Source organism: Vanacampus margaritifer, chromosome 10 (genome assembly GCF_051991255.1).
Source record: "Vanacampus margaritifer isolate UIUO_Vmar chromosome 10, RoL_Vmar_1.0, whole genome shotgun sequence".
Lineage (NCBI taxonomy): Eukaryota > Metazoa > Chordata > Actinopteri > Syngnathiformes > Syngnathidae > Vanacampus > Vanacampus margaritifer.
This window is the reverse complement of record NC_135441.1, coordinates 23,623,841-23,637,429: the sequence shown is the minus strand read 5'-3', so window position 1 is coordinate 23,637,429 and position 13,589 is coordinate 23,623,841. Positions and strand designations below refer to the sequence as shown.

The window sequence follows — 13,589 nt, the reverse complement described above, 5'->3', positions numbered from 1 at the left end:
TGGGTTTTTTTTTACCACTTTGCTATGACTTGCAAGGAAAATATTGAGATACATACAAGCCCTTTATGGTGGCAGCACAGTGTTTTTCCTCACTTTTTGTGGGTGAGCCGCCCCAGGTAGAGGTTGTTAAAAAAAGACAAATTTTTTTTGTTTGTCTTGTTTAATAATAAGGTTAAAATTATTTGCCATTCAAAAGGTTTTCTAAATGTTTGGATGGATAATTACTAATATATAATTACTAATTGTATTTATGCAAAACGAAAGTATGATCGCTAGACGTACTTCCGGTTTCGGTGAAGTACTTCCGGTTTGCGCGCGAAGCTTGTCCGCACTCAGTAGAATAGAAATGCAATCCACTGCCATCCTCGTTTAATTATCAACTCTTTGACTGCCAGACGTTTTCAGAAAAGGGATGCCGTGGGTGCCAGCCCATTTTAAGCATTTTGACTGATCTTTCAAGGTCCATAGAAAATTATGTGTTTGGACTATGGAAACACACATACTGCCAAAACAAGATTGGACTCTCATCTTCCATCAGAAAAAAAAAGTTTGTTTCTACCTTATTCCGTTTTTGATTAATCAACAATAGAAAATGGTTAGTTTCACCTGTTTTGAAAAAAAAACGTCTTTTAACGTCTTTGGCACTCCTCAATAGGATTTTACGAAACGTTATTTAACGTTTTTGGCAGTCAAAGAGTTAAGCAACAATGCCGTAAGTTTCGTTTTATTATACTTTATGCACGCGAGTGTGAATATTAATGCTTATTTTTGTTGAAAAGCTGTTATATATAATCCGATGTACTTTCATTTCCAATGGCTAAATCAATCGCTACATATGATGTAGCTCATATGTAGCGATTGACTTATGTTATTGGACCCATCTTAAAAAGAAGCTTCAAGCTGACTTAATGCTACTGAGGGGTAAAAAGTATAAAACATGAATGATGTCTTTGTTTCTGCACTTATGCATCAAATGCCCATAACGGTCAAAGTTCTTAGTCGGATGGATTCTGAGAGTGCTGTCCGTGGTGCTGAAATGCAAAGCCCGAATCCAAACTTGGCCCACGCGAATCCTTCCCATCCAAATTAGCCATCGTTGGCCTTATTAAAACCATTTGTGTGTGTAGGAGAAAAGCGTCCCTGTGTGGAACAGATGTAAGTGAGGAGGATTCTCGTGTTATTACGAGGTCGATTATTGGCAGGAGGAGTTCTACTTGGTCCAGATCAATGTGCATGAGTCATCGCATTGCTGTGAGAATGAAATGATGATCATGCAGCCTTAAGTCGGTAAAAAAAAAAAAAAGAGTGGTTGTGCTTGCTTGCCACTGGAGGTTATAGATGAAAAGTTTAAAAAAAATAAATAAATACAGAGCAGGAGCCTATCACAGTTAGAGGCTGGGGACACCCTAGACAGATTGCGCGGCTGGTAATGGATCCTATTTCATCACATTACTTCCCAGTATTAAAAGAAAATTGACTTTTTAAATGCTTGTAGACAAACATTTGAGTCTACGAGGGCCTGGTCGGCGGAAAATTGTCAGTCTGCCAGGTCCAGCCATCTTGACGGAGACTCGTCTGCCAAGTTGGCAAACGAAAATGAAGATCTGCCCACATTTGTGTCACGCCGCAGATACGCTCTAGAGCCCTCGAGTCTCCAGAAGTTTCTAAAAAGGCATCGAAAAGTCGTGAGCTTTGCTGCATGTCCTGGCTTTGCCCCCCAGTTGTGTTTCTTTGAATGGCTGAAAGTCAGATTTATTAGCTCAGCTGAGGTGTTCCTCAAGGATCAACCGTGAGTCCACTTTTGTTGTTGTTGTATTTTTATGAATCGTCGCTGTATTTTCTCAGATTGCGCTGTTCAATTAGCTGCTAACAACTAATCCCAATTCAGACGATTATTTTTTGACACAAAACAAGAAAATGTTTAAACATTTAAAAATGTTAGGACAACGTTATTTGAAACGCTATCATGATGTAAGTTCCTTTTGGAGCAAACAAGATGTATTAAATTTGTCATTTTAAAATAAAAAAGGTGTAAATATATAAACTTAAATAACTCTATAGTATTTTATTTTTGTTTACGATTATGCCAATTTTGTAATTGTGGAGTGTAATATTTGTAATTGGATTTCGATTATTGCGCAGCCCTATTTCGAAGGTTTCATTCATAGCCTTAATTTGTAAGGCTATGAATAAATGGTAAGCTACTTCATTCATATAGCGCTTTTCCACAGAATTATGATCTTGAATTAAATTAGAATTTATTGTGTAGGCTTTTGCTGCTCGTGGATGTAAAGTGCCCACTTTTCTGCCCCGCTCAACTTTCCATGTCCGAGTGATCATTTGAATTTTGTAAAAAATGCCTGTATTCAATCGTGTGGTAAATTGGATGAGTACAGCCTAGCGTATGTCTCGTACAGTATGTCAGTATGAGGCCCGTTCACAGTCAGAAGACGGATGATTGTCCGGCGCAGTTCACAAGGGCGGCAACAGGCCGTGACGAGTGTCGTGATGACCGCTCGAGAATCTTCTTTTGAAGGTCATTCTGAGCATCGGGGCAACATTAGCTTGATTTTTGGTAACAACAAGCAGATTTTTTATTTTATTTTTTTAGTTGTTGCATCACTTCTAACATTGAATGTTGAAACGCCGCCGGGCCGTCTAATGACAACAAGAGAAGTCTAGACTCATTAAATGATTACTTTTGGTCTGAACAGAGCAGAACGTAATTTCTACTGAGGTAATAATTTAATTATTGAAACGGTAATTACATCACAATCTTAATTATAAAAATAGCTTGTACGATGAGTCGACGATGTACTTCCTGACTTTCAGCGTGAAGGTCAAAAGGCAAAAAAAGTAAAATAGAAGTGACTTTTTTTTTTTCTCCCCCTCTTTCAAGGAGACTCGAATCCCAAAAAGATTTCAGGCTTGAGCAGTGTCGGGTCACTTGACATCACTATCGTTTCATTCAATTACGCTGAGAAATATTGAAGCCAATTATAAGTCAAGCATTGACAGGCTGGTCTGGGGAAGCAGACGATGCAGAAACGAGATTAATATCGAAAGTGCGTTTCTCCCCCATCCAGTGCCGTCGCCGCCATTGTTCAGCTACGCCTTTAAGAGGATGGATTGATGTCAAATAATGGCAACCAAATATAAACCATGGCTGCAAATCTCAAACATCATAGAAAAGCAGATTTTTCTGATCAATTTTCACAATTCATTACAGTGTGAGGGTTATTTATTTTATTTATCATTTGTTACAGTACATTACAGTATTTCAATTATACAGCAACCCTTCCATGTTCAACCACCGGGGAGCGCTGTAAGCACACTCTGCTTTAATTTCTGGCTGCTTTATTTGACACCTAATACTTTCAAGTAAGCAGCAGATCTCTCGTTTGGATGGCAAGATGATTTTTTTTTGGGCATGTCAGCACACCATCTGGTAATTCTATGTGAATGCTGACTATGTGTACAAAAACGCCAAGAAGCAGGAGTGCTAGCAGGCAGAAGTGCCGTATTTGGTTGAAAAGGGGGGGCTTGTGTTATAATGAGGCAAACAAATGGATGAAGCCACGTGAATCGATTGACGACCTCCCAGCGTGTGAGGCATGTTGCTGGGTGCTAATGCGTGTGTTTGTGGCCGCTGTTTTTGCCGCGGGAGCACAATTTAAGAGGACCGAGCAGAACAAACTAGCCTTACTTTATTATTACTGAACCTTCAACAAAAATGGAAAGGGGTGAGACAATGAAGGATTTCAGTGACAAGTCACTTGAACAGAACTGAAATGTCTTTTACTGTAATTCTATCATGGCTTTGAAGGGTTTGACACATTTCCGCGCTGTATCTGATATTTCTCATTCCTTTTTTACGGAAGAGGATTAGGGCCGGTGAAGACAGCTCACAAAATTCAAATTATGACTTAAAAAGTGAGAATTCTGACTTTTATGACTTAAAAAGTGAGAATTCTGACTTTATTTTCAGAATTCAGAGAGTAAAGTCAGGATTCTGACTTTTAAGTTAGAATTCTGTGATTAAAGTGAGAATTCTCACTTTAAAGTCATAATTCTGAGATTAAAGTCATAATTCTGAGATTAAAGTCATAATTCTGACTTTAAAGTAACAATTCTGAGAATAAAGAATTCTGACTTTAAAGTGAGAATTATGTGATTAAAGTGAGAATCCAGCCAACCTTTTTTTCCTCTGTCTTCACCGTCCTAATCTTCTTCCGTATTTTCCCTCCTTGACCAACTTTAGCAGGCATTTAAAAAAAAAAACAAAAAAAACTGCAATACATATAACGGTAAAGTACAGTAACAACAGAATAAGATGAGTGCGAGTGGCATGGGACGACTTGCGCATTTAGTTTATCTCCTGCTGCTCGGCCGTCGGGGACGAAAGCTCGGCGTCGACTGGCTCACTCGATCCGTATTTGTTCTTTAAAGAACGTCCCAAAAACAGCCAATACTCCTTGCGGATGCTGTCCTTTTCCTCGGCTAAAAGTTGACAGATCTTGGAAGAGAAAAAGCAAATACAGAGGTGTCAGATTTTTTATTTTTATTTTTAAATCATTAACAATTCTTGTTGGTCAACAGTTATGTTTTTGACAATAACTCAAAGAATACAGCAACAACACAAACTACTAAGTACTACTCTGTTGTATGGTGTTCCACAGGGTTCAATTTTGGGGCCCCTTCTGTTTTCAAATAGAAGTCCAATTTATTTATTCAATTTTTAGACCCTGTTTCCGAGGTTGACAACCAAAATCCAGCAATTGCAAAGTCATTCTAGACACTTTAATCACTTACCTCTAGAGCTCTTTTTAAAGTTTCCACTCGGTCGTCCTGCGATTTTCCTTTTTGACCGCCGTTCTCCAAAGCGTCCTCGTAACAATCGAAGAGAAACGCCAGGAGGTAAGAGGAGCAACGCGTCTCCTTTAGCTCCAGAACTTTCTCCAGCAGCCCGGGCTGAGACGACAAACCTCGGTCCGGAAGCATCCTGGCATGGAGGTTTCACTATTAATGTTTCCATTTCTAATGACATACTACAATCCAACATCATTTCCTTAAGGCACACGCAGTCATGTAAAAAAAAAAATATATATATTTTTTTAAATGCTGTTTTGGGAAAATGCCTTACCCTTTCAAATAGTTCCAAGCACTTTCATTGTGGGGGGCCTTTCTGATCTGGGTCAGACAGTATCTTACATGAAAATGCAAATAAAAAGGAAGATGAAATCACAGGTAGTAACGAATTGAATATGCAATCATTTAAAAACATCAGCTCATTAACAAAGTCATGTTTACCATCCGAGATTTATGCCTTTTGATTTTCATGGTCTTCCAGTTGAGAGCAAACGTGATCAGAAGAAGCTGCCACACTTACTCAATTTCTCTCTCAAGTACGGCTTGATCCGAGAAGCCTGTCGTGTGCGAAATGACAAAATGTCTCTGGTTCCAGGCGGAATTATTCCTCACGTCTTCATCCAAGAGATTCTCCACAAATTCCAGTTCATCGTCCCACATTTTGTACTCCTGACAAAAAAAAAAGGTGAGAGCGATCATTTTGCTACTTTGGTATGCTCACTAGATTGGAAACAGGACTCTTCCAAATGTAGACGATAATAATCAGTTGATATAAAAAGTCTGCACACCCCTTCGTATGCCAGGCTTTTATGATCTAAAATGAAGACCAATATTTAAAAACCTCATTCACTTGTGCAAAGTAGTTGCACCACCAACCTGGATGACCCACTGTCGGTGCTGCCAGGCGTGGTAGTTCTTTGCGTCTTGGCTTAGGATGTCTGCAATGAACTCCAACTCCTCTGAGGGATCCTTCAACCACTCAACCACTATACGTCTGTGATGCCTGGAAGACACGGTGAAATATTTTCACTCAAAACAAAACCGTATCAGAAATACCACATTAAGTAACTTGGAGTGGCGTCAAACCTGCTTATGTTCGTCAAAGTATTTTTTATGTTTACATGCACTCACCAGACTTGGTAGTTTTTAGGTTGATCTTCAATGATGGCTGTGATGTAGCTCATTTCTTCCCTCAGGTCCTTTGACAAGGCTTGTAGTAACACTCGCCTGTAGTGCCTGCGTGTTCCCACACAACACAACCGCCGTTATCCACATGCTTACAGTAACTTGCAAATATGTCCTTAAAGGGAAGTGTTATAAATATAAAACTCTCACCACACGGTGTAATTTGCAGCATTCAGCTCAATGGCATCTGCAGTCAAGGCAAAAGCCCGTTCGCTCTTTTCGTCATTCTTCAGCAGAGCACGGAAATAGTCAAAAACATCAGAGACTGTTGACAAAACAAATAGAATAATAAACAAAAAGGAGCATAGGTTTAAATGGTTTATCATTTACATTAATAAATAAAAGTAATTTAGAAAGTGCATTTTGGAGGTGGTCTTTGAGGTATTTGAATGTTATACTTAAAAATAGACGAGGAAATGTGGCAACTTAGTGCCTTATTGCACATGGCATTTCAACAAGACAGTTTATGTCTCTGTCAGCCACTGACACTCATGTGCACCAAACTTACACTTTTCGGAATAAGCAATTTTGACAACAGGGTTCGGCCCATCATCTTGAGGAACAGGCTCCAAGTCGGCCCATTCTTTCCTGTCTCTGAAACACACAACATGAACCTTTCCAGTTGACGTAAAATATTCATAACAACAATAATACAATGTGCTTTCAAATGAGATTTGGACACGAATTATGACAGCTGAAAGTGGAACTTCTTTAGGTGATTTCATGTTAAGAATACAAAATTGTAAATATCGTACGTAAAACCTTAATGTTTTTCCATTCACACAGAAGTACCGGTAGACACAGTGGCTGTTCCATTTAGTTGAGCGCTAGCTAGTTAGACACAACTACGTAAGTACAAGTGTAACTGAACAATACCTGTAAAAGATATATCGATGAATGTCAAAGTCATCGTCGACGTGATCTCCCGCCTCTATATTAAACTCGTTATCTTCTGTAAATGTCGCAGAATCGTTGGAAATATCCTCAATACCCGACATTGCTAACTTGCTAGCTTGTCAAGCACACAGTGCTGCGTGAAGGCAACAACGCAATTTCCGGTTTGACTGAAAGATGCATTTAGGTTAAGTGGGACATCTTGGTACAGTAGATTAGAAAAACGCGCGGTTAGTCTGTAACACGTTGAATAGTCATTTATCGATATTAAATGATATGTTTACGTACAATAATTTAACACCCCACTGACGATACAGTTGTCGTACTGTAAAAAAATAAATGTCCGTTACAGTATTAAGTAATTCCTGACTTGTTTGTACGTACAGGACGTGAACACCCCACGTAAAAAAACAACCCACAACTATTGACACTGATTCCAAGTTAAAATGACACTCACTTAGGACAAAAATACAGACTATACTTGTTTTTAACCATGTTGTATATTTACTAGAATGTTGGAAAGTACAAAATAAAACTTTATATATCAATACCAATTGCCAGTGCCTCAATTCACACGATCTGCAGTCTACCCCGTCCGGATAATCCGGTTGTTGGTGCAAGTGTTGTGAAATAAATAAATTCCACCAAAGGCAAGGTCAAACTGAACTTTATTTGTAATTGACGACTCTGGACATTATAAAAATAAATAGATGATTCACAGTCAGTCAGTGGATCATAATACAAAGTGTTATCAAAATTATGCATCAGCAAGAATGAAGAATTGAACACATGCATTATTCACCTTTCCACCAACTTATACTGTATATGGCGAGAACACTCCTTGACCTGTTTATCAAGTCTGTTTTCCAACACCACCACCAGCTGATTGAATATAAAATCATCTTTCAAACTTAGACAGATACATTGGATGATTCTTTCTGTTGGGAACGCTGACATGACCCAAAATGTTTAGTGACCGTCTCCTTGATTCAATCCATATTTTTCAATATAGCGTCTGGAAAAGACACAAAAAAAAACTTTAATAGGGGTGTATATAGAAGTAATCATCACTATGACACAATATTGCTGAGAACAAGAAAATCAAACCTTCTTGCAAAATTATACAGCGCCTCTTTCCTCTCTTGAAGGGACAAATGCCTGTCAGATGGTGATTTCCCAAAAGATGTTGCAGCAGGCTGTGGAGAAGACAACATGGAATTACATTGCAATGAAAGACAAATTGATTTAAGAAAAAAAAAACTTTATTGAAATTCCCCAATGTCAATGATAAAACCTTTAAGGTCTCAGCCGAATTGGAAGAGTAAGTGCTGTTCCCCGAAGAAGCCCCAAACGGCGACTTCTCAACATCTTCCGCTGAAGACTCCTCCTTGTTTTCCAGCAGGTTTGTTATTGTGACGTTAACACAATTGGTTTTTGCTGCAAGATAACCAAAAGGCGACTTTCAGATTTACGTGAAGGAACAGAGATCATATCCGACCTTTTATTTTCGCAGGCCAACTCGACTGTCATCTGCTCACTTTGTTGATTGCGACACATTTCCGAAAGGTTCGAACTAAAGTGAACTCGGGATACATTCCAGCCCCAAATTTGGTAAGTGAAAATCTGTCATATACAGAAACCTTTTATAGCTTTATTCCTCCCACACACTTAAAACTAGGAGTGTCAGGCGATTACATTTTTTGGAATCGTAATTAATCGCATGACTTCAATAGTTAACTCACGATTAATCGCAAATTTTATTGATGCAGTAATTTCATCATTCATAAAATTGAGTTAAAATTAAAAAGATGTACTATAAAAAATTAGTGTGATATTGATTTGTGTTGGTCATTTTTTGCCACTAGATGGCATAATGGCATTTGTAAAATGGTGACAGCTCAGCGCATTTTTCTTTTCATATTAAGAGCTATCTAATCTTTAACATTAACTTGTGAAATTCTGCGATAATTTTTTTTTAAATCGCAATCAATCACATGACTTCAATAGTTAACTCACAGTTAATTGCAAATTTTATATCAGTTCTAAATGTACAATAAAATATTTTTTGCGAAGCTTTTATACTCTTAACATTATTTTGAAACTAATAGAAATGTGGCTACATCTTTTAGTCATAAAGTAATTTCATAATTCATAAAACTAAGTTAAAATTAAAAAGATGAACTGTACTGTAAAAATCAAGTATGATATTGATTTGTGTTGACATCATTTTTTGCCACTAGATGGCATCATTGCATTTGTAAAACTGTGACAGCTCAGTGCATTTTTCTTTTACATATTAAGAGCTATCTAATCTTTAACATGAAGTAACTTGTGAAATCCTGTACATTTTTAAAACGGTAAAATACAATTTGACCCCAGTCTCCACAAGTATATGCATTATAATTAAAATTCATTACTGCTAAATTTTGACGTGGACGTGTCTGCTGCGTTGCGACTGGAATTCCCCCCCAGCACAGGCTTTCCGAGTAAGGGGCAAAAAGGAACTTTAAATGAACACACTCATTTTGACACACCTAATGAAAACACAATTTTAGTATATAACGCCGAAACAGATCAATGCGATTACTTCCGAAACAAGATTCGATTTAGCAAAGGACAGCACAAGGAGGACGCGGCAAGTCAAAGCGTGCTGACTGTGTCATACATACCCAAGTCCTTTGTGATGACATCCAGAGGGATGTGAGGCAGAACATCCTTCACCTGCTGGGCCATTTGAGCTACCCTACGTTCGTCCGTTCCCAAACCTTGCACCATGAAGCCCAGGCCAATAGAGCCAGGTCTTATGCCTTAGTGACGACAAATACATCCATCAAAACACAAACTCAAAAACGGCAACCGTTTGATGAATTGGCTTACTTGTTGACGTCTGCGGGAGGGCGCGTCGTTTCCGTTTGATGTGCTCGGCTTTGTCGGCCTTAGTGAGCTTTGTTGAGACCAAGCCAAGTTCGCAGGCCAGCAACTGCAAGGTGGAAATCCCACAGTGTTTACAGTTGAGTTGGCGCGCAAGCACAGACCAGCGAGCGATTCCCTTGCTTGCACTTACAAACACAGGAGCTAGCCAAAAAGCGCAGCGGAAACGCGGCAATGCTAACACAGCGGAAACGCGGCGATGCAGAGTTAGCACATTTCTTTTCAACTGGCTTTATTTTTACCTCCTGGACTTTGTTGGCAAACTCCTGCGAGGACTCGCCGTCCTCTCGCGAAACTGGTGGCAACCAACTGAAGGCAGAAATGGGGGACATTTAAACAATAATGACGCACCGAGAAAAAAAAAAAAAATCATATATTGTGGTCGTCGTTTTAGCTGAATGAGCTGAGCGCTATAAAATTCACCATAAAGAAAAATACGTACTGTACGTGTTTTGACGGTTTAACCAAGATGCAAGAGATTATGATACAAGATATTTAGTACCTTACATGATACACTGTAAATGGAGAAAAAAATGTCCATAACAGCTCTGTCAACCAGCTGGTCTCAGGCGTGCTCTGAAGACAAAAAATAAATAAATCAATCAATTTATTATTTTATTAAATTACAGAATAGTTAAGCAGTAGCTTACAAACAAACAATACAAATAAAATGTCTGTATTGTCACCTTATTCATTCATTTGCTCCCAAAAACATATAAATACGTTCTATTTTCAATATTACCATGCTCCCAAAGACGTATTTATATGTTGTTGTTTTTAATGCTAGAGCATACAGAAGGCTTTGGTGCAGCCTCTGAACTGAAGAGAATGCTTGAAGCAATGGTAGTTATTACAAAAATGGTCAGCAGGTGGCAGCAGAGTATAAGAGATCAACCATGGCCATGTTGCAAAAAGCTCTTTCCCCACTGTTCTAAACAGATTTGTGAATAATGATGAAAATTGGCTATATTCTAATGCTAATAGCTGCAAAATGGAAACATAGAAATATACTTTTTTTCCTGATGAAAGAGGAGACTCTAATCGTTCTTTGGGTACGTTCCATGTTTTTATAGCAATAGAACACAATATTCTGTGGGCCTTGCAAAATCAGTCAAAATCCAGTAAACCAGCCGGGAGCAAAGGGGGTTGCTTCAGTGAAAATTGCTGCGAGTGAATGTGTTAAAAATATTTGCCAATGTCATTTTTGTTTTCCGTTTTGTTTTTGTGCTTCAAACATCTTCTCAAGATGCAGGCCAGTGGACACCTAAGCTGAAATTTGTTATTTAAACAGATCATTCAATTCTACCTCTGAAATAAAAGTATCAATATATATCATATAATCAATATTTATTTGTTTCAGTTTTTCATGTTTACTGAAACAAACAAAAACAATGACTGAGGCCATTATTTTAAGAAGGTGACATTACACAATATTTATGCACACTTAATATAAATGTCAAAAAAAAAATAAAAATTAAATTATATTACCAAAGAAATCATAGGTCTTGCAACCCTCAAGGCCACAGGTTGAATGGAGTCTGTCAGCGAAAAGGGCCAAGAACTGAGAAGAAGAAAAAAAAATAGAGATGAGTTCAAATCCGAAGACGATGGGCCTTCAAGCGGGCTGCACTGACCTGAACTTTAGCAGGCCGGCGCGTCCATTTGTGGTGTCCTCTTCAGGGAGAAGCAGCAATGGCGAGGCACCTTCGGTGGAGCAATACCTCTGAAGTGACTCGCCTATCGCTCCCCTGCCCAGCGCAGAGTGGAGCTCCATGAAGCCTCTGGCCCAACACACAAAACCTGTGGAGCCCTCAAACTGGGGCTAATAAGAAAAGGACACAGAATGCTCAGTATATAAATATAGGAAAAATTTGACGACAACAATCAAACAGGAAATTGAAGTTCCGAAGAAAAATACACATCGTAAATGCAACGTCAGGGGAAAAAAAAATATTGGAGTACAAACTAACAAAGAAAGACCGACTCACGGTGCAGCAGGGGGTCAGCAGGTTGATTATGTTGTGATCGAACTCTGTCACATGATTGCATATGTAAAGTTTGGTATTTTTGTCTCTGGATCGAAGATTTTGCTGCCTGACGTGCATTCCCAAGACTGAGCACATAACCCGCACAATGAATCTGTTAGGACGGAGAAAAGAGGGGAAAAAAAGGTGAATGCTGGGAAAACAAACGATAGAGATTTAACAGCAAAATCCGGGTCATTAGCTGCTCGGTCGGCTACAGACGATTAACAGCTAATGACCTCAGCAACCTTTGGCATTAGAAACAAAATAATTTTAATGAGCACTGTACCAACATTCAGAACAATCAAGTTTTCTATGCGAGAAAGTAGAACGCGGAGAATGCAAAACCCACCTTCTTAGAAAACTTTCAGGTAGTGCACAGCTGACCAAGAATACATGGAGACCAATAAAAATCCGTAATAACATCAAACAAACGCCAAATGGAAAGTAAATCACCAACAGCAGGAAGACGAGCGTGTCTTTGGGTAACCTGTGCAAAAATAAATGAGAGCAATAATGAAGACAACATGAGAAATGGCATCAAATGTTCACCAACGGGATCAATCTGCTCCTGTTAATTAGATGTATTTGAAATTCCGGTAGGCGGTGAGCTTTCACTTCAACCAGTTACCAGCTTTTACTTTCGACACGTAGCAATACGTGTACGTTTCACAAGTGTTGTAGCAAGCCGGACAACCCATTCGTATCGAAGCATTAGCTCACATTTGACATGAGATCTCGCTAATAGATTTGGAGTCTATTGAGCAAAGATGATATCGCCGCAAATGTAATTAACGATACTCTGGCCATATATATTTAATATTTGCGGTGTAATGTGGTAGCTAGCGTTACATAAATGATCGATACATTTCAATGACTTACCGGTTAAAGTCGATCATGTCTTCAATAACCGGAGTTTCCATGTCTGTCGAGTTAAATGTTAACTCAAGAGGACACTGCTATAAAAACAACAACCAGATCCCTCTCCCTAAAAATAAATCGGTCATCACGTTTAGAGCAGCAAACGTGTCATTCTAGGGCACGCAGGAAGTAAACCTCTGCGAAAGTTATTGATTACGTGAGGGTGTGACGAAATTCGGACCGAAACCTTTTTATAAAACCCCGAGTGCAAGTTTACGAGTCAGCTGAAAATTCGGTTCTGTTAGCAATGCTAGGGAATATTCACACCAATAACCTGAACCGGATCACTTCCGGGCTAAATTTTCCAAAATAAAAGCATTATCCAGGAAGAAAAAAAACCGTTAACTGAATTTTAGACAAATTTTAATGACTAGTAATGACAATGACTAAAGGTAGTAATCTATTGACATTAATCAGCATTATTAAATAATTATAATTAAACTTGATTTATTTGATAACGTCTAAAGTAAATCATTCGGGCTGTTTGTGTTCCATACCTACTTATTGGGACTAGAGGACACTATGTGGTAGTTTGTTTAGGAAAAAATATCTAATTGCTAATGAGTTGGCATGTTGACACCTAGAATAACTTTGTTAAGAGTTATTTTATGTAATTTATCATAACCTTAAAGATTTGAAGAATTGTGTTATACATAACATTAACATGTAAAACCTTTGAAGTTGCGATGCTAAATAAGCGTGTTTGTGTGAAAGCGTGCGTGTGGCAAGAATGCAATTTATACATTATTATTATTATTATTATTA

At 38.5% G+C, this 13,589-nt stretch overlaps 2 protein-coding genes across 2 annotated transcripts; both read right to left on the bottom strand.

Annotated features, from left to right (window-relative positions):
- Positions 1-3,231: 3,231 nt before the first annotated feature.
- fnta (farnesyltransferase, CAAX box, subunit alpha) lies at positions 3,232-7,124 on the bottom strand. The gene is made up of 9 exons (XM_077578955.1): positions 6,931-7,124; positions 6,563-6,648; positions 6,205-6,319; positions 6,001-6,105; positions 5,746-5,872; positions 5,390-5,538; positions 5,144-5,206; positions 4,813-5,002; positions 3,232-4,516 (listed from the first exon to the last, which is right to left on the bottom strand). The coding sequence occupies exons 1-9, from the start codon at positions 7,050-7,052 to the stop codon at positions 4,367-4,369; spliced, it is 1,107 nt and encodes a 368-aa protein (XP_077435081.1). The 5' UTR covers positions 7,053-7,124; the 3' UTR covers positions 3,232-4,366.
- A 475-nt stretch (positions 7,125-7,599) lies between these two features.
- Positions 7,600-13,126, bottom strand: aup1 (AUP1 lipid droplet regulating VLDL assembly factor). Its single transcript, XM_077578921.1, has 12 exons — positions 12,786-13,126; positions 12,256-12,393; positions 11,868-12,018; positions 11,514-11,701; positions 11,368-11,440; positions 10,382-10,455; positions 10,122-10,188; positions 9,826-9,928; positions 9,618-9,755; positions 8,243-8,385; positions 8,056-8,144; positions 7,600-7,963 (listed from the first exon to the last, which is right to left on the bottom strand). Exons 1-12 carry the CDS (start codon positions 12,824-12,826, stop codon positions 7,918-7,920), a joined length of 1,251 nt encoding a protein of 416 aa, XP_077435047.1. The 5' UTR covers positions 12,827-13,126; the 3' UTR covers positions 7,600-7,917.
- Positions 13,127-13,589: the final 463 nt, after the last annotated feature.

Coding starts and splice junctions, on each gene's coding strand:
- fnta (XM_077578955.1), bottom strand. CDS start 7,052: ATGTCGGGTATTGAGGATATTTCCAACGATTCTGCGACATTTACAGAA. Junction 5,207..5,389: donor GTACTTGAGAGAGAAATTGA/GTAAGTGTGGCA, acceptor TTTTCATGTAAG/ATACTGTCTGACCCAGATCA. Junction 4,517..4,812: donor CTTTAAAAAGAGCTCTAGAG/GTAAGTGATTAA, acceptor TTCTCTTCCAAG/ATCTGTCAACTTTTAGCCGA.
- aup1 (XM_077578921.1), bottom strand. CDS start 12,826: ATGGAAACTCCGGTTATTGAAGACATGATCGACTTTAACCG. Junction 12,394..12,785: donor GACATGATCGACTTTAACCG/GTAAGTCATTGA, acceptor ATTTTTGCACAG/GTTACCCAAAGACACGCTCG. Junction 9,929..10,121: donor TTGCCAACAAAGTCCAGGAG/GTAAAAATAAAG, acceptor TCCACCTTGCAG/TTGCTGGCCTGCGAACTTGG.